Genomic DNA, 26,015 nt, shown 5'->3' with positions numbered 1-26,015 from the left:
AGGAAGGAGAGGGATGGGAGACTTATTATAAGAATTCCAGTCAAGAGCATGAGGCAACATTTACTAATTTAATGCTACTACGAGCCCAGCATTCCACTAGATACTTCACACCAGTACTCTCAATAGTTATTTAATCCTGATAATAACCCTCTGAAGAAGGAAGAGTTAAGTATAGCATTCCCATTTTACTGTTAAAAAAAAAACAGGTTCAGAAAGGTTGAGTAACTTGCCCAAATGTCCCACATGTAAAAGTGGTAGAATTAGGCTCCAATCCAAGTCTGCCTGTCTCATAAGCTCATGCCTTCTTAAAAACAAAAAAACTATAACATGTTGACACTACTCAAATGAGCATGATTTTAACAAGGACAACAGGGATTGGAAAGGAAGGAGAGAGAGATTTCAGCAGAAATGCCACAGAGTCGGAAAGATGTGGCACCTAAAAACACCATGAGGACAAGGTAGTTAAAAAAAAAGTTTCTAGCCCAGATAACAGAATATGGCTGTGAACTCAGATTTGGAAAGGAAGATAGGGAATTAAGTTTTGGACTTATTGTTTGAAATGACAGCAAAACATCCATATAAGAGGAGGTAGGTTCACTTTCTCTGGTGTGTAAAAATCACATAGAGGTCACCTGCAACATACACAGAACTGGCATTGCTAGGGCCATTCTCTGGCAGTCCAGCCTTTGCACAAGTGGCTTCTCCTCCTCGGCACCTGCCTGCCTTCCCTGGCTTGTCTTCAGTTCACCCCTCAGTGCATCTTCCAGGGAGGCCTTCCCTGACTCCCCAGTTTCCTCATCTTAGTTCTTTTCTCCCACTGCCTCTGTTCTTTTCTGTGTCTCCCCAGAGACTGAGCTGCTGGAGGGCTGGGGATCTCTTCACCTCGACGTTGTGTAGTCTCTGAGGCTATCACTAAGCCTGACCCTCAAAAACTATTTGTTGACAGACTGACTGATTCCTAATGTTGCCCTGGAAAACAACTACCCTGCCCTACTAAGTCACAGTTTCTTCCTTCTTAGGGCAGTGCAGTTAACAACCTTAAGACCAGGAAATCATCTTCCTCCTCACATACCAGGGTATTATTCATGCAGTTTACTCACTGTAAAGAGTTTTCTTGAAATAAAGCTAACAACTGGTCAAAGATTGATGAATTTCCTCCTAGTGTCAATCAACTTTCTAACAAGCTCACTTTGGCGGAGGGGGCGGGGAGCCAGGACACGACGCCTCTGTGCTCTTTCTGTTTCCGAAATATACAAATGGTGGTAAAGGCTTCAGAATTTCTCTATGGGAGGGTCTCAGGCGCTGCACTCATGTTGTAATTGAGGGCTACGGTCCTTTTTCTGCACCAGCTTTTGCAGAGCAAACAGAGTTCTCACTTAAAAGTAAGGATTTTTGTGTGTGGTGTGTGGCTTGGGGGTAGGGGCATGTGGATATTACTGGCGGAGTCTCTAATGCACCTCTTGGCTCCTTATGAATAAGGTAGTTTTGAGGTCCACCCAACTGTCAGATTCCATTCTATTTTCTTTCCACAGGGAGTTCCCTTGAGCGTTAGGAGATGTGGAAGTCCGCTCGCGGGGGCCGGGGTGGGGAGAGCCTAATCCCCGGGAGGATTTGGGGATCTCGGGAGGGCAGGGGTTTTCGCTCAGTGGGGTGTCAAGGCTGTGACTTGGAGCCGCACTTGGCTAGCGCCCAGGCGTTTACGGGGCAAAGACTAGCAGAGCCGGCGGTCGGTTCGCGCCCCGGCCGCCAGGGTTCGGGGGCGGGGAGCGGGGGGCGGCGGCCGCGGGGCCCGGGCGGGGCGGGGCGGGGCGGGGCGGGGCGAGCCAGGCCGAGGCGGGGGCGGGGCCAGGCGCGCGGCTCGCCCAACCTCGGCCGCCGCTGGGCCCCGCCTCGGCCGGCTACGCAGGCGGCGGGGCTGCGGCACGGGCCGGGCGGCACCATGGCGGCGGCGGCGCCTGCTGCTGCGGCGGCTTTTTCCGAGGCGCCGGCGGGGACTCCGACGGGCGAAGCCGGGGCCGAGGACAGTCGCGAGGTCCGAGTGCTACAGAGCCTGCGGGGCAAGATATGTAAGCGGGGCCCGCGCTGAGGGGACCCACCGGCGGCGGCGGCGGCGGGGCTGAGGGGGCGGCGGGCGCGCGGGGGCGGCGGCGCGGAGCCGCGCTGGGATCGCGGGGCCGAGAGGAGCCTGGGCGGGGGCCGGGCCGGGCGAGGCTGGGAGGGGGTGTGTTGGGGGAGGCGTCGCCTCGACGGGGCGGCGTGGGCTGGGGCCGCCGTGTCCGGAGGGAGTGAGAGCGGGGAACGCGCGCGGGACCGCGCCGGCGTGAGGGGCTCGGCTTTGGGGCGCGGCCGGGGGCGCGGGCCGGGGGCGTGAGGAGCTTCCGGCCGCGCTCAGACGCAGGCCTCCGGGCGGCCGCGGGCGCGGGGAGCGGCCCCGAGGTGGGAGGCGAGCGGTAATTACGGGGAGGCGCGGCCGGAGGAGCAGGCGGAGGGCGGGGAAGCGGGGCTGGCCCGAGAGGAGGGGGCTGCTGTCTCCTGGGCCGCAGCCGGCGCGAGGTTGAAAAAGGCGCCCTGAGCCGGAGGTCACAGGCCGCCCTGGGACGCGAGTGGCCGCCGCACGGGGTGTTGGCGAGCGAGCGCGCCGGGAGGGGTCGGGCCGGACACCTGTCCTCGCCCCACCTCGCTGCGGCGGGGACTTGAATCGAGAGACAGCGTGACTGACAGGACTTCAGGCAGGATGTAGTGGCTTCCTGTGAGCAGGTCTCAAAACACAGTCAGACAGCCCGCACTTAACCCACTTAATTCCTTTCCTTCTCATGCATTTAATTGTTACTTTGGTGAGCGAGCCATGCTAGTTGACTTAATACAAGCTTTTTACTCAGGCTCTGAGCATTACTATAGATGGACCATTTAAGTCCAGTCATTTGGACGTTTATTTTAAGAAAACGACCCTTTGGCGTCAGATTGCCAATTTTTTCACAGTGGTTTAGTCAGAGGAAACGCTTTTTCTTTTTCTTTTTTTTTTTTTTTTTTTGTTATTTGTAAGATATATCAATAGAACTTACTTTTACTTTTGTCGAAATTTAGCTTTATTTTCTTTATTCAGTATCTTCAGATTGGAAACCTGCTTCATTTTCATGTAAATAACCCTTTGTGATGAGAAGTACTTTTTACTTCGTATGAAGAAAATCGAATTGCGTTAAAATGGCTAACAATGCTTTTTCTTGCACAGGATGTAAAATTTTCCTCTTCCTGAATAGTGATATTAATTGAGCTGGGATTCTTTCACTGTCCTCTTTTCAAGTTGCCCCCCCTTTCAAGTATTTGGGATTTCATTAAACCTCAGAAGCAGATGTGTTAGATTTTCTCACTTTTTTATTCCCAGAAGTAGTCTTGGGGCTCTTAAGAGAGTACAGTTCTTAAAACCTGGGAAAAGACACCAGAAAAGTAGATCTTGTCTGTATCTAAGTTCGCAACATTGAAGTTACCTTCTAGGCTATAAAACCTTTACAGAATTCTGATTTAGTCTTATACTTAATATTTGCATATGTCTAATTTAATATTTGGGAAAACTATAAATGGGCCAGAGTTACCCCCTTAATCTAATTTTCCAAATTTTTACCATTTTACATTTTGGTGTCACTTGATGCTAGGCATTGTCCATTGGATCCTCACTGATTTACAAAGCTGCAGGTTATACCGTGGAACTACCTGTGCATGTGTCTTGGAATTGAGAGTTAGGGTTGGGCTGTTTCCAGAAGGACGTACCTGCCCTGCACTTTCACCTGCTCCATGGCAAAGGTATCACAGTAAGAGATATCACTGTGAGTGAAACTTGGGCCTACAAATAGAAAAAAACAACTTTGTTTCTGTGGCTTAGAGCAACCCCACCACCCAGATTTGGAGATTGATCATCCAGTTGCCGGGAATGATATTATCGCTTTAACCATAGTGGAAGTATTACATCTGTTATCTCAGTCAGTTTCTTGCTTTCTGAATTGCTCGGCTTAGAGCTCAGGTCATGGAGTGTCTGCTTCATAGAAAAAACGTGTTAGGATACTTATATACGAAGCTTCTCCCCATCTCCCGCTCGGTTTCTTTGCCCTCCTTTTAGCTAGAGTAATCCAGAGTTGGTTGAGCCTCAGAACCCTGTGAAGAGATGCTGTTTTCTGTTTCCCTGAAACTGACATGTGGGTTTTGCAGGGTGGGGGCTGGGGGGCTGGAAGAGTCAATAGCAGGTGCTCAAGTCACAGAAATGGGATGGTGGTGGTTCTGACAATGACGGTATTAAGCAGCTTGGGGGTGTGGGTAACCATGTCAGCTTTCCTTTTCATCATACTGGGAGACCTTGGAGGAAAGCTTGATAGTGCTCACTAGCCTGGAGATGTGCTGGCAGATTCCAGGCTGCTGGTTGAGAGCCTCTAATCTGGAGAATTAGAGATCCATAGGGCTGAAAGTGAGCCTGAAGGGAAATGTCCTTTTTCCTGAACTTGGGTAGGACCCTTCAACTCCAGACCATACCAGCAAAAAACAAGGGATGGATTGATTTATAAAATATCTTCAAAGTTCTAGAGATAGTAGTCCACAGACTTCTTTAGAAGTTTCATTCCATTATTTATTAAATTTCCTGTATACTTCACAAGGTGAGATACAAGAGTGACAGATTGAAAAACCATTTTGTGGTCAGTTTCACGCAATCAATTGAGATTAGCAAATCCAGTGTTGCTGACAATATTTTGTCTTCTGTGCTGATCCCCAGTTCCCAGAGGTCATTTTAGTGCCCTAGGAAACCATGGCAGTTCCAAATGGTCTGCTTCCTTAATATTCAAGAGGCAGGTTTGGTTGTTGGATGGCCTAGAGTTGTCATATGAACCCTTGATAAAGGCAATTAAGAGTGTACTCCAGGCTCCATCTTTTGCAGTGAGGAGCAGGTATGCTGGCGCACCTGAAGCACTTTTGCATTGGCCCCACCCGCTAGAAAAAACCTCCACTCCCAAGTGAAAGAGGAGGATTGGGGCTTTCTCCTTTATATTTTCAGGCTTCATGCTGTTATTTTGTGATGTCCTCCTTTGTGGTTACTGCTTTTTGTTACAAGTTTGCTCTCATCCACTTAAGTCAGATTGTAGAAATGTTGCTGAAAGAGCCCATGCCACCTTATGCCTTGGTTTACCTACTCAAGGGAGACCAGGTTGATAAGGGAGCCACATCTAAGCGTTTGTGTGAATATTGAGATGTGTGGTACAGTGCGAGATCTGTGGGACCACGATGTGTCCCAGAACTCGCTTGGTCTCCCTGATATCTTCAGAAGAAGGCTGACCTAGGGCTATTTAGCAAAAAATCTGTGGGGTATGGTTAAGACGTGAGTTTAGAGGCTTGGTGAGGTTAGTCACCTGGGTTTGAATCTTCACTTAATTTTGTTCATCAAAACGTGCCTCTGTATTCTCGTGTGTAAAACGGGGATAGTAAAAACACCTATTTCACAGGATTGATTTGAGTATTAAATAAATCCGCTTCTCTGATCATTTCTCCCCCTCCACCCAGGAGCTGGGTCAGACACGGACCATCTCTTAGGAAGGAGTAGAGCAGGAGATAAAACCTAATCTTTATCTGAGGTTCTTGTCCAGCATGTACTGGCATTTCCTGGTGTACAAAGCTGATTAAAATCAGAAGACCTGTGTTCTGTTTTGTATATTGTTAATTATTCATGTGACTCCTCACTTAACGTTTATCTTCCTCATCTTTAAAATGGGAATAATGCTTCATCACTAGCCATTTTGTACATATTGTTCCCTCTGCCTGAGAGTGTCTTTCTCCTTTTCTCCACTCCATATCAGGGAACTCCTACTCATCCTTCAAAAGTCTGCTCCATGTGATGTCCTGACCACAGTTGTCTTTGAGGCACCGCCACCCACCCCCATCCCTGGAGATAAGGTGTTAGGCCTTCCTACTGCTGGGGAATCACAATTCCTTGTCCATTTCCTTAGTATAGCACATTTCACAGAAATCATTTATTTGTTTTCCCCATTTGACTGTGAGCTCTTCCAAGGTAAAATTCATTCTTGTTCATTTCTTTTAACTGTTCCTTTGTCAGCACGGTGCCTAGAACAGAATAGGTCTTTAGAAAATGCCCTACCTCTCATTATGTTATGATGAGGAGGATTTGAGATACTGATATGAAAGTGTTTGGAAATTTTACAGCTGAACAACTGAGAAGATGATAGTATTATTAAAAGAAAACTACATGAGTCTGTGACAGGAAGTTCATCTCTTTCAAAATCACAGTGCCAACTGCTTAGGTTTGAACCGATGCCAAAGTTGCCTCATTAGGAAAAGGATTAAATTTTTCTAAATGCTCTGATTGCGTATTATTAGGGGATTTGACTATTGTTACCTGACTGTATTCCATGAATATTGTTACTAGTCCTGAGCCTGGGAAAGAAAAATCTCATAATCACACCTTACACATTAAATGTTTTTATTTGTCATGGCGGGTTTGAATTTTTTGGTAATAAAGTATAAATCAAAACATTTTATTGACCACGCAGTAGAATTGAGAGGGAGAGATTAAAAAGAGTTTATTCATGCTAAGAATTCATTATTATCAGATATTTGAAATTAGTTATTTAATAAATTATTAGAAAGAGGGAACGATTAATAAAGGGTTTGTTCATGCCAAGAATTCATTATTGTCAGAAATTTGAAAAGAGATGACGAGTTATTTAGGATAGAGGAAGAATCCATCTTTCAGATGGTAGAAATGAGAGAAAAGGATTCTTTGTAAAAGTTCACAGAGCAGTTTGCTAATCATTTGCTCTGAGGAAGACAGGAGGTGAACTTCAATGAGTTCATAGAGTTGGGTTTTTTTTTTTTTTTAACTTAGAACTGTGAATAGACTCTAAGAGACTGTGGAACTAATGTAGCTGAAATAAAACTATCATTTTATCCTTTCATCGTAGATGCTAATCCTATTTCCTTGTTAACGTGCTTTATAAAATTATTTAACAATAATATCAGATTGCGTATTTTATCTACTAATGAAGTTCTTTGCTCTTTTGAGAGCTGCTAACAGTTTTGTTGTATAGTCATCGATTAATGTAAATTAAGAAACTTTTTATGTATGCTAAGAAATTTCTATGATATATCTTTAGTTTTGTATGTCATTTTAGTCATCAAAAATCCCTAGCTAAAAATAATATACCTTATATGGTTATACCAACACACAAGCAAACATCAGTGAACTGTAATTGACAAATTTATTACTGTGAACTTGGTTGTAAGAATATCATTAATGACAGAAAGGCTTTGGGCAAATTCTTTAACTTTTCTGAGCCGCTATTACTTGTAGAGTGAGAGGTTTGGATGTGGTCTTTAACATCCCTTCTAGGCCTTTGATTATTGCTTTTTAACTTGAACCATTTGCTTTAAGACAGTACATCAGATGCATTTATTTTAATGCTTAAATATATTTAGTATACCTATTTTGCATTAGATGTACTATTTTAAAAATATTTATCTAGGATTTATTAGATAAGATTATTTGAATCCCCCCCCAATTTTTTTCTGTGACCATTAATTTATTCAGAAGTACCTAATACATATTTGAGTGTCTGTTAGGGCGTAGCCCACTGGACTGTGAGTTAGGCCTAAGCTGTGAATGGGATGAAAAAGGTCCTTACTAGTTTATTCTAAATTCTACAATACTAAGTAATAGTTGCTTTTAGACACTTGTATTCTTAGAGTATTTTAGAAGTTTAGAGCTGGAAGGTAGAGAACAAACATATCTTGTTCTGTCCTCTCATTTTACAAATGAAGAAGTTGACACTCAGAGACTCCAAGTGTCACATAGTTCACAGCCTATTGGGCAGTAGTCCACTACTATCAAATTTCTTTCTAAAATGATACATAGGATGAATTCATTAGTATCAATGTTGCAAATGTACTGCATTTACCATATGAAGATTACACTGCCTATCTAGTGATGTATCCAGAAATAGTAATAGATTTTCACTGTGCTATCTACACACTCTTCCTCTGTCCCTTCTTGAGACCTTTGTGAAGTGGTTAGGATTAGTGATCAAACTATGGTGATGACGTAGGTGGAGATTGAGCCTGGATGTTTACCTATTTGTGTCATGTTCTAACTCAGCAGTTTTCAGTCCTGACTGCCCATCAGCATCATCTATGAACTTAAAAATATTCTGATGCCCAGGCACTACTCCAGACCTGCTGAATCAGAATTCTGGGGTGGTGCCTTGACATCTGTAGGTTTAAAATGTTCCACATCCTAGCTGCCTGCAGTGATGATGGGCAGCTAGAATGGTGAACCTCTGCTTTTGCCAGTTGAGCAGACTAGCCACAAACTACCTGAATGGTAGCAACCTGCTGTACATGAACATTTAAAGGATACCAGTAGAAAGTTTGGCATGATCACAGGGTGGTTTTAATTTGGTTGATTTTTTTTTTTAAAAAGATTTATTTATTTGATTAGATAATACGAATACCTAGTACAAAATTCAAAAGGTACAAAGGTTATATGTTGAAAAATAAGTTTTCTTACTTCTAATAGTCCCCTAGCTATTCCCTCTCCGGAAGCAAGCATTACCAGTTTCTTGTGTATCCTTACAGAAACAATTTAAGCATTTACAAACTTAAATATATAAGTATTAATATCTCTGTCACTGACATACAGATCATAGCAAAATATACATACTGTTTGAATCTTGTTTTTTTACACTTAATAATAGCTTGAAGATTTTTCATATCCATATATAAAGGGAGCTGCCTCATTTTTTTAACAGCTGCATATATCATTATCTGGATATATCACAGTTTAACTAGTCCCCTATTGGTGGTCATTTAGGTTGTTTCCAGTCTTTGCTGTTACAGACATAACTGCAATGAATAACTTTGTAGGTATATCATTTTTAAGTGCATGTGTCTGTTTGGGGATAAATTCCTAGATGTTAAATTGATGAATTGAATGGTGTGTGCATTTTTATTTTGGAAAGACAATGCCAAATTGCTTTTCATAGAAACTATAGCAATTTTTGCTCCTGCCAGCAGTGTATGAATGCCTATTTCTTTACACCCACACAGTGTGTATTTTAAAACTTCTTGATCTTTACTGGTCTGTAACATGAAAAGGAACGTCTAATTTGTAGTTTTAGTTTGCACTTCTTCTAAATGAGGTTGAGGATCTCATCATATTTTTAAGAGCCGTTTTTATTTCCATTTTTTTTCAACTTGTCTGTTTATTTTGTCCTTTCTTTTACTGGATTATCAGTCTTCTTTCTGATTTATGCTTTATGCAGTAAGAAAGTTGGCTATTTTTTTTAGTGGAAAGATTTTTAAAAATTTAGATTCTTTGGCTAATGCCTATTGTGAGATCCAGTGGGGGCAATCAGTTGTTGGTTTCATCTACTTACATAATTTATGATATAAGAATAGAGATGGAAAAAGAACTGTTGGAGAAAAAGTAAGTAAAGACTTAGGAGTTAAAAGACAAACAATAGATTGAGAGAAGATATTTGCAACAAATCCTACAAACAAAAAGAAAATACTTATATAACACTTGTTGTGTGCCAGGCACTGGTTTAAAGCACTTTAAGCGCATTAACTAATTTAATCCTCACAGTGACTCTATAAGTACAGTTTTTATCCACATTTTACAGGTGAGGTATCTGGGGAATAGCTAAACTAAGTAACTTGACCAAAATCAGGCAGCTAGTGAGTGGTGGAGCTGTCATCCAAACTGGGCAGACTGGCTCTCGAGTCCATCTTGTTACTCTTAACCTACTATGCTATACTACTTCTCTGTTTCTTAGAGTCCAGAATATATAAAAAGTTCACACAAATTTAAAAAAGGAAAAGGCCATTAGAAAAATAAAGGATATGAATAGGCATTTCACAGCCAAGGAGATACAGAAGGCCAGTAAACATAAGAAAATACTGGTAATGTTTAACAAAAATTAATCAGGGAAGTACAAATTTTAAAAAGTCATCAGTTTGTGAAAAAAGAAAGACTTGTTAATTTCAGTATTTGGTGAGGGTTTAGGGAAACGGGTAAGTTTAAATTGGTAAAGCAGTATTGGAGAGCATTTTGGCAATATCTGTTAAAAATTTAAATTTTTACTTTTAAAATGGCATTTAAAATGGCATTTCTACTTCTACATATCTACCCTACAGAAACACTTGTACGTTTGCAGAAGCAGCATATACAAAGATGTTTAGTGTTGCCTTGTTGGTAAAACAAACAATTAGAGACAACCTAAGTGTCCATCAGTAGGAAAATGGCTAGATACTATGTTCATATACATATTCTATAGCAGCTAAAAAGAATGAGGTATATCTATAGTATGAAAGGAAAGAACTTCAGGAGGTATTGTTGAGTAAAAAATAGCAAGTTGTTAGAGTGATATGTGTAATATCATATGTGTTTTATCTTTTCTACACATATGTGGGAAAATGCACAGAAAGAGGTTTGAAAAGATGTACAACATTGGTTACCTCAGTGGTGGACAAAGGGAATTAGCCTTGCCTATAATGGTTTCGTTTTCTACAGAGTGTATTTGTGTATTAGCTGTGTTACCAAAAATGACTATTGGTATAAGTGAATTTGGTACAGTATTAGTCTTAAGCTGTGAGAGCCTCTCTTGCTCTATTGTTGAAGACTATCCTATCTGCAAAAGTAAGAGTAACCAAATGTTAGGCTTGGTAACATTTTGAGTGCACATAGAAATAAAGTCAACTTTTCTGTCAAGTGTTTTGGTAACTTTTCATTTTGATATAATTTCATTCAAAAAAAGAAAAGTTTGTGGGGCTGGCCCGGTGGCGCAAGCGGTTGAGTGCGCGCGCTCCGCTGCGGCGGCCCGGGGTTCGCTGGTTCGGATCCCGGGCGCGTGCCGACTCACTGCTTGGCAGGCCATGCTGTGGCGGCGTCCCATGTAGAGTGGAGGAAGATGGGCACAGATGTTGGCCCAGGGCCGTCTTCCTCGGCAAAAAAAGAGGAGGATTGGCGGATGTTAGCACAGGGCTGATCTCCTCACAAAAAAAAAAAAAAAAAAAGAAAAGTTTGTAAGAATAATATAGTGAATTCCCATATACGTCACCTGTTTTCAACAATTATGTTTAAAAAATCGATTAAAAAATTCATTGTTTTGTTTCAGAGGAATGTAGTAAAAAGAATAATTTTGTTCATTTAAAATATTATAGCATTTGTGTGAGTGGTGCAGAACTTCTTAGTTTTGGAATTTGGACAATTTTATTTTATATAAAATTTTCTTAGTGGATGGGGGAAGTGAACTAACATTTATTATTTACTCTTTTCCGGGTACTATTTAGGATACTTCGCAAATTCTTTCATTTAATCTAATTTCATGAAGAAGATTGTTATTCCTATTTTAGTAAGAAAAGGTAGAAAGGTTATTTACTCAGAGTTTAAAGGGACAGACCCAGGTTTTTAGGAGGTCTTTAAGTTACCAAAGCCCATGTCCTTTTCTCTACCACGTTGCCTGTTGGATGGTATGTTGGAAGGAACTGATGAGTACATTTCTGTTGTCAATAAGTTGATAATTATCCCTAAATTCGTTATGGTCTAATGTAATGGATATTCAATAAAATAAGAATCTTGGAATGCTATAAAAATTTATCTTGAGTACTGTTTTGGGGATTACAAAGAAATGTTACTCTTCTGTCTGCCTGACTATGCTCATATGAGTTTGTGTTTGTGAATGGTTCTTCTAGAACACACACATGCGTACACCTGGACATGCACATGTGTGGATGCAACTTCTTTATATCTAGGTGCCACGTTTTTCTTGAAAAGTGCTAGATCATCTGAGTCTCATTTTGTATCCCTGGATGCCATTAGTAGAAACAGCAGCCATATCCTATATATGGCCTCTTCACGTAGCCCTTAGTTCTGCCACCACCTGGCTTTGGGCCTTTCATTTGCCTGCCATCCCAGGCTCTCTTGGTCAGCTTAGGAGCCTTGCTAAGCTTCATGTAGCTGTAGGAACCATTGGCCTATCCTAGGAGAGATTCCTACCATATGTGCTTTCGAGTTTAGTTTGCTACTTGAGAAGGGGGCTGTAGGGAGCTTGGATCAGCGCACGTTCAAAACTGAAACCGGAAGTGGGCAAGGCAAACCACAGGAAGATCCTGCCTGCAATTTGGTGACGTATCTCTATAACCCATGGACGCTTCCTGGCAGTACCTTGCGAAACTTGCCTTTTCATGTACAGTAGTTTCCTAACTTCTTGTTCTAGACTCAGCTCCAGTCAGAGGTGATTAATATGATAGCAATATAGATAACTGATAATTGTTATGTGCATAACTTGTGTAAAACAACTGGCCTTTAATTATGTTCTGTGGACTTTCCCACTGAGGAATTGCATCTTACCTAGTAGGACATTTTTAAGGAATTGCCTTGGAATTTATGCTTTAACCTTGACTTATTCCTTGTCAATAATTGCACTTATATATTTTTCAGGTTTTATAGCCACAAAACAGTTCTTTGCTCACTGAGTCTAGGCTAACCACCTAAACTGTACTGGATTCCTGGAGTCCTTTGCCCACTCAAGTGCTTGCTCAGTGGTATTATCTTGCTTTTAGGCACCTTAATGATTGCACAGTACCTTATTTCCATGATGGAGTAGGAGTGCAGTGTTAGTGAAACTTTATTATTCCCCATTTCTTTAACCTCCAGGTCCTAGGTTAAAATCGAAGTACCTGTTCTTAGGCAGAACCAGATTTATGGTAGAAATTATGCAATATGTTGATTTTTTAAGATTACCAGTGGAGTGGGATTATAGAATCTCAGATTATATTTTTTAAAGATAATTTATTATTTACTGTGAGTGAGAAAAATTGCTGACAATCAAGTTATCTGATCATGTTAATTTATGCATTGGAAAACTCTACTTACTAGTAAATATTCCAGCAGTCACCATATACCTATTGGTACCATTTCTCTTTCTCTGCCTGAATAATATCACAAATGTATAACTTTCCAGTGGTGCTTTCAAGGTGACAACTAAGGAGAGGAATAACGAAATAACAGTTACCTAACTTTTTTCTGTTCAGTAGTTCCTAACCCCCAACCCCTGCTTTTGGTACCGTACACCTGGGGCAATCCGACATACTCTGAAGAGGGTCAATATGAGACTCTTCAGACAGTCATGAGTGATTATGGCAGTTTTTTTTTCCTTTCTCCACTGAGAACTGTAAAGATAAATGAACAAGAGAGAGCTCTTATGTAAGATATTATATTAGGTATATAGAAATCTGTTGAATGATAAATGGTAATGTAGCATGTCAAAAGCATGGTTTTCTACTACTTTTCTAGTAATTACCTAACCTCGCTGAGCCTCAGCTTCCTCGTCTGTAAATTGGGAATAGTAATTTTTCTATTTTAGGAAGTGGTTGTGAGAAGACTGGATGCCTTGGTATACTGCCTGGCACATTGTACTCAGTCAAGTGTGGGCTGTCACATAAGCAGTAGTAATACTCAAACTATACTCTCATAGTTTTCTTGATGAGTAATTTATTTAATATACATGTATATCTAGTTCTTGTAGTGTTCATCAGATTAAACTGGCGCTGGGTGGCAATGTCTAAAAACATTTGAAATCAGTGTTACCATTTCAAGTGTTGTCTCTCAGAATTTTAGAGCTATAGGGAACCTAGAAGATTAACTAGTTAAGGGTTGCAAACTCCAGTCCACAGAGACCAGGCATAATGAAGTAGAGCCAGGTGGGGATTGTTAGGATTTATTAAGGGAGTGCCTGTCTACAGTTTCTACTCAGAACCATGTTTCCAGGTCTTTGATTATTAAAGAGAAATGAGAAATATAGATTTATTTATTATTAACTCTCCCAGTATCTAGATGTTGGCTACATTTTCTTTTTAATACTGTGCAGGCCAGGGACTGGCCTGGTGGCATAGTGGTTAAGTTCACACACTCCACTTCAGCAGCCTGGGGTTCTCGGGTTTGGATCCCGGGTGTGGACCTATACACTGCTCATCAAGCCATGCTGTGGTGGCATCCCACATACAAAATTAAGGAAGATTGTCATAGATGTTAGCTCAGTGACAATCTTCCTCAAACAAAAAGAGGAAGACTGGCAACAGATGTTAGCTCAGGGCCAATCTTCCTCACCAAAAAAAAAAAAAAAATTACTATGCAGTCCAAACAAAATAAATCTCTGGCTAGCTGACCCCCAATTTATGTCCCCTAATATAGTTCAAACCCCTCACTTTAGAGATGTAGAGCCTGAGGTATAGAAAGGCCAGATGTTTTTCTTTATATTTCCTATAATAGAAATGTATGACTTTTGTAATAAAAGTCTCATTTTCAAAAAATAAATGGACTCCTCTGGTGTATCCAGTTGTTAAATTACCGATTATCTTTGGTCAGGACCTAATGGCTTGAAGAGAATTGTGTGCAGATGCTAATTTTTAGGAAATCTCTAACCAAGGAAGGGCACTACTAGTTATTATTTACTGAGTGCTTACTCTGTTCTAGGCATTGTGCTAAGTGCTGACCCTAAGTTAATGCTCACAATAATCCAGAAGTATTATAGTTACCTCTTTTTATACAGGAGGTTGAGATTGAGGACATACAGATCGTCAAGTACAAAGCTCGTGTTGAAACTCAGATCTCTGTCTCCAAAATGCATTCAGTTAACTTGCTATACTATATCAATACTGTATATGTTTCAGAATTATGTGCCCCTTTATCTTATTGCAAAAATTGTAACTAAACTTTATAAGAAAATTTGAAAGCCCTTATGATATATTAACATTATATAGAATTGTCTTATGTATAATTAGATGGCATAACAGCATTTTAATTTTACTCTAAACTTGTCAACACCAAGATTGTATTATATTTTTAAATGTACATTTGATTCATTCTTCTTCACTCCATTTTTTTGTTGTGAACATAAATGATAGTTTGCATGTTTTTATGTTTTTCCCCATCTAAAGTTCTAATCCTCTGTTTAGGTTGATATTCCTGTTATTAGAACATCATATCCTGAGTCACTTGGGCCAAGTTCTGTGAAGTCTGTCTCTGTAGTATGTCTTTCATTTTTTTCCCTCCCATCGCCCTTTCATTACCTTCATTGAGGCCCTGTAACTGTCAGAGTAATTTTCCTGAAGCGTCGCTCTGACCACAAACTTGGAGTGACCCTTGTTACTTACTGAATAAAGCTAAAACTCCTGAGTTTGGCATTTCAGGTTCTCTGTGTGATTCCTGCCTTCCTTTACAGGTTTATCTCCTCCTGGTCCCCTTTCCCTTTATGCTTCAGCCAAGTTGTACTATTCACTGCCTCCTTGAAGGTGCTCCTCTTGTTCCCACTTCCAGCACTTGTTCACATTGTGCCTTACTCTTGGAATGTTATCTCTCCATTCCCAGTTTCTATATTTAGGGGAAAAAAAATCACTTAGAGGAGTTATTTTGAAGGTTAAGTGAAGTAATGTATATGAAGTTCCTAAAAAACATCTACTATGTATAATATATATATATGAATTTATTCACTAAATGGTAGCTACTATTATGATTTAGCTTTCCTCCCACCCCAAATTATCTTTATCTTAAGATCGTCTCAGATCATCTTATGATCATCACCAGATCACCACCTGGCCCTTTGCAATTTCTCTTGGGGGTTAATCCCACTGGGATCTGTGTTGGCTCTTATCCCTGAACTTAAGGTATCCTTTGAAATAGACATGGGCCTACAGCATCTTTTAGGATAATTTCAGAAAGGGATAGCTCTCTATTCCCCTCAGCACTGCTGGATTCAGAAAGACATTAAGGGTGGAATGGAAAGACTAAGCTGTGGAGTTTGATTTCTGTCAAGTTACCTTACCAGCTATGTTAACTGTGAATTTTTTTTTTTTTTAACTATAAAAGGGAATAGTAATGCTTACCTCACAAGGTTTGTTGTACAGATCAACTGAGATACTTGAGAAAATATTTAGCACTGTCTTGGAGCATCCAGCTACTTGATAAATATTTATCTTCTTTTCATACTTATCCCAGTAGTGTCATCCTGTAGGACACACGGAAACATACATACAAACGTACAGATATAAATGCACACACACACTCCTCCCATATGTACAAATTCACACCTATGTACGTACTCACATGTCCAGAAGCATATACACCAGAATGTCCATCCAGTAGCCTGATATTTGGAATTCTAGCCCTAGGTAAAATTTATATGGTAGGATCTGGATTTACTATTGACCTTTGCATGGAATCATTGATCTTGTACGCAGACAGTTGGCCATATTTTCATTTCTGTTAATCTAAGTTATCTTCTCAGTTTTGATTCCCAGTGGTGTTTACCTTCTTGGTTTAAACTGTTTACTTTTTGACAATGGCTAAAATCTACTGTTTTCTGTAAAATATTTAGCTGTCTCCCCTATTCCTTCAGGTATTTATGCAGAAGTTACCTTCTCAGTGGAGCCTTCATTGGTGCTCCCTCTCTCTGCCAGTTCATGTGGTGCCCATTCCTGCTTAACACTTATGACTAACATACCATATTTTTTTACTTATTTATTTTATTTATTGTCTACCTGTCCATATGTGTTAGCTGAATGAGGACACAGAGTTTTGTCTGATTTTCTCACTGTTGTATCCCTAGCATCTTAATAGGCACTCAGTAAATATTTGAATGTGTGAATTTCAGGATTGGTTTGTTTATTTTCAATATGATATCTCTGTATTAAAGCTATAAAGATTCTAATAGTGCTTTTGGTAACTGTATCAGGAGATTTTTGTTTTTTTTTTAAACCTTTGGAGCAGTTGACATAGATGAACTTATATCAACAGGAAAAAAGAAGCTTATATGCAATTTTGTAATTTGTTATATGATATTAGAAGCTCTTTTTTCCCCATGCTAAAGTTATAAACACACGTACACTCATACTTATTCAGTAGCTATTTTATTATCTATTACAAGCTAAGCGTGGTGCTGAGAATTGGTCCCTTCCCTTAAGAAGTTTATAGTTCTTATAAGACTTATAAGACTCTTATAAGAAGAGACGTACAGCTGTCTCCTTTGCTGGTTTCTTCTCATTTCTACTAACTCAAAATGACAGAGAACTCTGAGGCTCAGTCTTCAAATTTCTTTTCTATCCATATTTGCTCCCCTTGTGATCTTGTATATTCTTATGGTTTTGTAAATATTATGTACTTGCAAATGATTCTCAAATTTTGTCTCCAGCCAGGACTTCTTTGCCCTCTTGATGTCTGCATTTGGGTGTCTAATGGGCATCTCAGACTTAATATGCCCAGTACAAACTCTTGATGTCCCTCCCCCAACGAGGCGCCTCCCTCTGGAAATGGCATCTCTATTCATCCAGCTGCTCAGGCTGAAACTCTAGGAAGTCATCATTAACCCTTTTTTCTCTCACATCCACATCCAAAATATCAAAAATCCTGTTGACTCTATCTTCAAAATAGATGTCCAGTTGACCACTTCTCTCCATGGTAAGGCTGCCCCCCTGGTCTGTTATCTCTAATCAAGATTATTACAATAGCCTCCTGTCTAGTTTTCCTGCTTCCAGTCTTTCCCTTCTGCAATGATTCTTCTAAAACAAAAGTTAGATCATACCATTCTTCTGCTTAGAATCCATCAGTGGCTTCCCATTTCACTCTAAAAAGCCTAAGACTTCCCTTTGGCCTACAAGACCCTATTTAACCTGCCTCCTTCCCCTCCCCTACCTCATCTCTTACCATTTCCTCCCTCTCTTCACTTACCATTTCCTCCTTCTCCTCACTTTGCTTATTGTTTTACAGCCGTACTGGCCTCCTTGCTATTCCTTCACTGTGCCAAACTGTCCTCTCTCAGGGTCTGTGCATATTTTATCCTTCCTGCCTGTCCATCTTTTCCCCCAGATATATGCATGGCTCATTCCCTCATTTGCTTCCTTCCGGTATCTGCTCAAATATCTTATTAGAAAGGCCCTCCCTGATTCCCTATATAAAATAACATTGCTCTCCTCCCTCTCTCTACCCTCTGGGCCTGGCACTCCCTAACTCTTTTACCCTAGTTTGTTTTCTTCCATGGCAATAAATATTGTATACTTCCTTGTTTAAGAGTTTATGATGTTCTTGTCTCCCCTGTCTAGATTGTACAACAGTTCCATGTGGGCAGAGACCTATTTTTATTCATTGTTATATTCCCAGCATTTAGAAAAGTGCCTGGCATCTTGTACGCACTTAATAAATATTTGTTGAATGAAATGCAACAAGTGCAGTACAATATGATTGTTATAGTAGAAGTACATATAAAGTGCAGTAGGAACATGGAGAATAGAGTGACATGACTACCTAGGAATTGAGGGAAGACTTTATGAACAAAGGTGTCCTTAAGCAGAGCTTTTGGGAAAAAAGATGAGTAAGGGCATTATCTACAATGAAATAGCATTGCAGATGTGCAGAGGCACGAGAGAACACAGTGTGTAAAGAACCAGAAGTACAGTACTACTGGAGCATAACTTGTGGGGGTAAAGATTAAGTAAGTAGATGAAGCCAAACATGTAGTAGATGGTGCCAGATCATGAAGAGTTTTTATGCCAGACTAAGGAATTTTAGATTTTACCCTACAAGGTGAGCAGTGGCAGGTAGCATGGAGCCATTGAAGACTTTTGAGTTTATGTATTAAAAAGGTAACTGCCAACAGTGTGAAGGATGGGGATCAAAGCTAAACACAGCATTTTATTTAAGATATATTTGATGTTGCAAGGTATGTATGATGCAGAGAAACAATTACTGTCACATGAATGGGCAAGAAGCTATTTAATTTTATGGTTGGACAAAACCACTGATGTAGCGTGAAAGTGTTCTTGGCATATTTGCAGTATATCTGAGGGAGAAGACATGCCTGAGATTAGTTTGTTCATCTCTGAAAATCTCTGCTTTAGGAGAGAATATTTTTAAAAAATTTAGTAAACAATTATGTTGTAAGTCGTAATGTAGACTAGAAAAGTTCTTAAGGAGTATCAGTTATGAATTCAGCAAAAAAAGGGTGGTGTTACAGAATAAAAGATATTGTGCTTGAAGGCTAGCCTCCTTTCTTCATAGAGGAACAGTTTTTTCAATAATATGCCTCCTGGTCTAGATTTATTGTTGAAGGAAATAGTGACAGTTGTAAATATAATCAGATCTATACTATTTGCTGTAAGGCCAATACATCTGCCTTTAGAGGACAAATATCTCCCCTTTGCATATTGCAGTATGCTGGCATGCACAGAATTTTTTAAATGACGGATAAGCTAAAAACGTTTCTTCCTTTCATTCAAAGGCAAGTAAAAGCCATTTCCATCATTTCAGTTTTCTTGCTCAAGTGTCATACCTCAGCAATATATTGAATGTCTTGAATAATTTAATCTTATTATTTTAGGGTAAAAATATAACATGTAAGTTTAAGGATAAGATGGAGGCACCCAAAATAGTGCACATGGTTTGAATGTTGAGAATTTGGCATTTGAAAATTCATGGAAACATGATACTGTATTATTAAGCATATTTTAAAAACAGCATCCAAATGGTACAGTAGGAAATGAAGAAATGTTTTGCAAAGGCAGACAAAACAATACAGAGAATTAAGATCCGTTTATCTCCATTTCCCAAGTTGAAGCATTCACTTTTTGAATGTACTATGCTATTCAACTCACTATCTAAAGAAACAATAAAAGTAGTTTTCAGTGAGATATTGCTTCATAATTTCTGAGTCCAAGTTTGATCCAGATAGCCACATCTAACTGACAGATTTACCAAACTCTGATGATCGGTAATGTGAGATGGGATTTTCTAATTTGTTGGAAATAAAGGATAAGAAAGGAAACCAATCAGGATTAGGTTACAGAATCAACTCTAGCTAGTTTAAACAAAAAGAGATTTAATAAAAGATTTTAAGTGGCTTGTAGAATTGTTGGAAAAACTGAAGAAACAGACTCTAGGTTGAGCTTTCAGGAATGACATTCAAAAGCCATATTGCAGCTAGGCTACCATGGGAGTTACTAGCTCTTTTAGGATCAGAAAGGCACCTGCAGAATTGGCAAGCTGTAACTTTTAGCTGCTTGTCTTTAGAACCTTGCCACCTCTGCCATGATCAGGAATCTACCACTATTAGGAAACAGTCATCGGCAAGCAGCCATCTTCATCAGAAAGCTATTGTCACTGCTGCTGGCTCTAGAACCAAGCCACACCTGCATGACGGAATGGATGCCTTGTGCCCTTCTTCTTCTTGTCTATGAAACCTGTGACTGGATACAAGGACTTCTGAAAATGCTGCTGTAGAAAACTTGGACATCTCCATGATAGTACTTGCTGGTAGAAGCAGCCTAAATGCAACCTCCTTTCTCTTCTGCCCTCCAAATTTCTAGTGAGTGCATCTGATTGGCAGAATTTAAGTCACATCCACAACTCTAAGTGCAAGATAGACAAGGAAATGTAGTCTTTAGCTTTCTAGTCTCTGCAGTACAGGAAGTCATACACCAAAGGGTGTTGAAACAGATGATGAACACTCATCCACTGTGTCTACCGCAGATATAGACCCTGATTCTCCTTAAGGCTGGCCATCATGAAATAAGCTATAGATAAATTGAGAAAGATTGCAAATAATACCATCAAATGATGTCGAGAAACTTAAAAAGTCTTTGTTTTTTGGTATATTTTTATTGTTTTATAATGACACATTTAAAAAAAAATACCTAAAATTGATGCTCCATTTATGTGATGAATTTAGCGGTCTGTGGATGCCAAAAGTTTATTCACATTTAAAGCGTGGTTAACGGATGAAAAGCCTGAAAGAAAGAGTAAAAGAAAAACTGTAAGAATGGGTTACCTAAACTGAGGAAAGGTCAGTGTTACCAAACACTGAAATGTGGTTAAATAAGGTGGGAACTGAAAAGCTGTCGTTTGATTTGGTAACATTTAATATTGTTAGTGTTCTTGAAGGTTCTAGAAAGAAACAGGATCAGAAGCCAAATTGCAGGTTCAGGCTGTGAGTAGGAGGGGAAGGATTGGAGCAGAGATTATAGAAAGTTTTCAAGAAGCTTATCTTTTAAGAAGCAGTAGTTTTTGTCCAATGTACTTGCTTATTTATATACCATAATTAATTAGAACTAGTGAGGCCCTACACAGGTATTATTTTAAATATCAAAGAGATTATTTTAATAACGCACAGCTTTATATCAAGCTACACAAAAAGTATAACATTATTTTTAGTTCTCTAACCATTAGTTACTTTACTTCTGATTATTTTTTAATGAAGTGGCAGTTAATTATTTTGATTTGTGTTTTTCATAAAGTGCTAATTAATTACTGCTATAGTTTGGAGTTACAGTTTAAAGTCTTGATAGCTGACAACGTATTTGTATGATTGGTTGGTGAGCTGGGCATTGATTAGATGAATTCACCTTCAATATAGTTATTTGAACGTTAGTGGCAGATATTCAAGAGTACAGAGTATGATAACTACTTTTGTAGGAAGTGATGTTGAGTACATTTTATATATTGCATAGAACTTAAGTTTTTATTTAAGTAAATATCTGATAATGTCAAGTTTATTGGATTCTGCAGACAAAATAATCCCCACTGTCTCCCTCTTAAAAAGGTGGGTGGTGGAATATGTGTACGTTTATACAGTGTAATTTTCTCAAACTTCACTTATGTGAATGAAATAGGAGCATGTTCAAGGTGTTCCAGCTTCCCTCATTAGATATGGTATTTGTTTATTATGATTTAATTCCAAATTTGTTTACATTCTAGGCCCTATATGGTGACCTAGTTGCATTTTTGGTTAAAAAAAAAAAAAAACCTATGGATCATACAGAGGGGAGACATCAAAGGAGAGACTTAAAGGAGAAGGTTGAAAATAGAATCCTGGGCGGTGTTCTGGAGTGAGAGGGAGGGAGTGGGGTAGAGGGAGCACAGGTAGATGGATGAGCTGTGGATCAGCTTTGGATGGGAGGAGGGACATCTAGTGTTTGAGGAAGAGGAGAATGGATGGATACAAATTCAGATATATATTATTTTTCGTGTTAGGAAACTAGTTTATTTGTAAAGACCAGCCCATATTAGGCAATTTTAGTGTCATTTAGATTCCTTGATTATGACTTGAGATGAACATAAGTATGTTTATTCTATTTAAGTGGTAGCTTAATTTTTTTCTAATCTCTCAATGACCATCTTAATAACCAGGAATATCTTACTGGTGCCTTTCCATTGATTTTCTTATTTTAATTTTTAAAGATTATTTGTGTATTGAGTTTTTCACAGTTGTTTCTTCACTGTCTGATAGACTTCTTTAAAATATATTGGTTTAAATGGCCTTTAGGGGCCGGCCCCGTGGCTTAGCGGTTAAGTGCACGCGCTCCGCTGCTGGCAGCCCGGGTTCGGATCCCGGGCGCGCACCGCTTCTCCGGCTATGCTGGGGCCGCGTCCCACATACAGCAACTGGAAGGATGTGCAGCTATGACATACAACTACCTACTGGGGCTTTGGGGGGAAAAAATAAATAAATAAAATCTTTAAAAAAATAAATGGCCTTTAGTTTTAAAGTTGATAAGCAGAAAGAGATTTGAGTTTATCTAGCCTAAATCTTCGTTAGGAAAGCTGTGCTTCAGTGATTTGTCTGGTCATTTAGCTGCTTAGTAGCAGAGGTGAGTCTGGAACCTTGATTTCTTGAATCTTAGGGCAATATTGTTTCTCTTATGCCCACTACCATGCTTTCTCTCTCTCTCTGTCTGACTTCAACACCCACACTTTTGGCCCATGAGCATCTCGCAAGAACTTCAAAACTAGACTTACTGGCTTCTTTAATATTCATTCAACAGATATTTCTCAAGTGTCTACTGTATGACAGTCACTATTTTAGATCTTGAAGATCAGCAAGTTCTCAGGCCTCAAGAATGAGGGAAGCAGAAAATAAACACTAAAGTAAGAATTAACAGAGTTTCAGATCGTTATAAATAATATCAAGAAAACAAACAGAGAAATAAAATATGGTAGCAGGATTATCTACTTTAGATAGAATAGTTAGGGAAGGTTTCTCTGAGGAAGTGACATTTGAGTTGAGACTTGAATGATAAGAAGAGCCAGCCATGTGACGATGTAGGGTTAGAGCATTCCAGGCAGAGGCCCTAAGTTTAAACAAGCTTGGCATGGTTGTTGAATGAAAAGAAGGTGAATACTGGGGAGAGTGGAAGGAGAAGAGGTCAGAGAGGAGAGGACAGTTCAGTAGGGCTATGTAGACCATGAAAATGGAAATTTAGAAATGGGGTTATATTCTAAGTGAAATGGAATGTATTGGAGCAGGGGAATGACTGACCTGAATAATATGTTTCAAAGATCACACTGCTTGATGGAGAGTGGATTGGAGGGTGATACCAGTGAAAGCGAGGAGAGGTGGTTGGATTTGGAATGTATTTTGGAGGTTTGCTAAATTTACTGATGGACTGAATGTCGAGGTAGGAGGTTTTGGGAGGGTGAGGTGAGAAAAAGAGAGGAAGATGGTGGTAGACTGGGGGAAGAGTAGTATGTTTTACGGGAGGAAATCAGATGGTTTGTCTGGGACTTGTTAAATTTGAGATGCCTACTAGATATCCAAGGAGGCAGTTAAATATTCACATCTGGTGTTGAGTAGGAGAGATCAGGCCTGGAAATGCAGATCTGGGAGGCAACAGCATTAATACCATATACTGAAGGAGTTTGCATAGAGAAAGAAGAGAAGGTGGTCCAGAACTGAGCCCTGAAGCATTGCAACATGTAGAGGTGAGAAGGGGAAGTCAGCAGAGGGCCAGTGATATAGGAGGAAAGCCAGAAATACTGTGTTGTGGAAGCCAAGAAAAGAGGGCATTTTAAGGAGGGATGTTAGTGTTCACTTATATTGAATAGTGCTACCAGTTCAGGTATGATGAGGAGCAGCGAAATGACCATTGGATTTGGCAGTATGGAAAGCACTGGCGACCCTGGCTAGAGCAGTTCCAGTGTCGTCATGGGGTTAGAAGCTGATTGGAGAGGGCCAAGGAATGAATGTAAGGTGAGAAATTAGAGACAATGACTGGAGATGATTGCTTTTGAGAAGCTTTGCTGTGAAAGGGAGTCTAGAAATGGAATGATATCAGGAGGGAGGAGGTGGAGTCAAGGGAGATTTTTTTCTTTTTATGCTTTTAAAAAATTCGGACATACCAAAGCTTGTTTATGTGCTGACGGGAACGATCCACTCGAGAGGAAAATTGATGATACAGGAAAGAGGGATTAATTGTGGAGTCAAGTCCTTGAGGTGGCACTGGTGGGATGGGATGGAGAGCTCAAGTGGGGGGTTGCCCTTTTCTAGGAGCAGGGACTCAGTGATGTAATATGACCTCACATGCCCCTTTACCCACAGCTCCTCCCTTCAGTCTCACCGGACTGCTTTAGACCAAGTTGATCATCATCTTTCTCTAATCACTAATTTTTTTCTGTTACATGTTATATGTTCTTTTGGATTGAATTCATACTATATGAGGCTTAGCATGAAGCAGCTGGTGATATTTAACACCAATTTTAATTTTTGTGCCAACAGGTGAAGCAAAAAATTTGTTGCCGTATCTTGGACCCAACAAAATGAGAGATTGTTTCTGCACTATAAATTTGGACCAGGAAGAAGTTTATCGTACCCAAGTTGTTGAAAAATCTTTAAGGTTTGTAAAAAAAAAATTGGTAAATTATCATTCATATGATATATATTGATTAACAAATTTTATACATTTTCCAGACTATAATCATCAAGAAGACTTTCTTCATCTGAAACTTTTACTTTTCTTTTATATTCTAAATTTATTTTTAGAATTACAGAACCTCAGAGTTTGAAGAAACCTTAATGTTCAGTGAGCTGGACTAACCACCTTATGCTTAGTTCCTTCTGACAATTATCTTTGACAGGTGGTCATCTGACATTTGCTTAATAATGTTCGAGGGACCGAGGAGTTCACTGCCTCCTAAGCAGCCTATTCAGTCTTGCAACTGTTCTTACTCTTAGAAAGCTCTTACATTTAGTTAATTAATGTCTGTCGAAACAAGAACCTACTCTATGCCACGGACTTGCTGGGTGCTGTTTATTCGTACATCCATGGGAACAAGACAGACACATTGCCTGCTTGCATGTGGCTTTTCGTTGCCTCAAACTGTATCTTCCTCTTAATTGTTCCTAATTCTTTCCCTTGAATTTCTAGAGAACAAGTTTAATCCATCTTTCACATGACACTCTTTCAAGTTTTTTTAAAACAACTATCATATACGTCAGTTTGTTCTCTAGGCTAAATTTTGCCCATTGATTTGAACTTTTCTCAAAGTACATCAGTATTTATCTTGAGGATAAATTACTTCTTCAAGTTTATACAAGTCAACTAAGTAGGGCATTGTAAGGAAGTGATCTCTTAGGTAGATTTCTCGTCTTTTGAAAGTGTAATAGCACTTGGAGAGTTTCATAGTAAATTCTAATTCGTAGAATTAGAATGTGCCACCTCTGCCCTATAATAGTGTTTGTGGACATAATTCTAGTGTGGAGTTGTGCTGAAAGGATGCACTTTAGTTCAGGCATGGGGAGTGGTCGGAATGAACATGTAGTGGGTGAAATACTGAGTGTCATGACTTATATAAATTGTATTTCAGGTATCTATTTTTTGATGCTCTTTTTCATTTTTTTTTCTTTACACTCACTTTTTTTTCCTCTGAAGTTTTTCCCTTTATGTCTTTATTGTCAATATTTATAATTTTGAATGTCTGTTGAGTTCTTCATAGGAAAGGCATTGTATAAAGCTGAAAATACTTTAGTAACCCACAGAGATTTGAAATAATACATTTCACATCTTTAGTCATAAATCATCTATCCCTGCTGTATTAGAATTGTGGTGTTATTTATGTGTTAGAAATGATGAAACTGAGTCACCAAAAGCCAAATAATTTGTGCATGTAATAAAGGAAGTTAGAAGCAAAATTGAGATCGAGGACCTGA

The 26,015-nt window shown here is 39.6% G+C and overlaps 1 protein-coding gene across 2 annotated transcripts in view; it reads left to right on the top strand.

The window, feature by feature from the left end:
• The first annotated feature begins 1,932 nt into the window (after positions 1-1,932).
• The window catches only part of RASA2 (RAS p21 protein activator 2), a 113,372-nt gene continuing 89,289 nt past the window's right edge, over positions 1,933-26,015 (top strand). For both annotated transcript variants that reach the window (XM_058551901.1, XM_058551900.1), the window contains exons 1-2: positions 1,933-2,066; positions 24,585-24,702. In XM_058551901.1, the coding sequence (XP_058407884.1) occupies positions 1,940-2,066; positions 24,585-24,702 (245 nt within the window). In that variant the 5' untranslated portion in view covers positions 1,933-1,939. The remainder of the gene's footprint in view (positions 2,067-24,584; positions 24,703-26,015) is intronic.

This window comes from Diceros bicornis, chromosome 2 (assembly GCF_020826845.1).
Source record: "Diceros bicornis minor isolate mBicDic1 chromosome 2, mDicBic1.mat.cur, whole genome shotgun sequence".
Lineage (NCBI taxonomy): Eukaryota > Metazoa > Chordata > Mammalia > Perissodactyla > Rhinocerotidae > Diceros > Diceros bicornis.
This window is presented reverse-complemented; position numbering and strand designations above follow the sequence as displayed.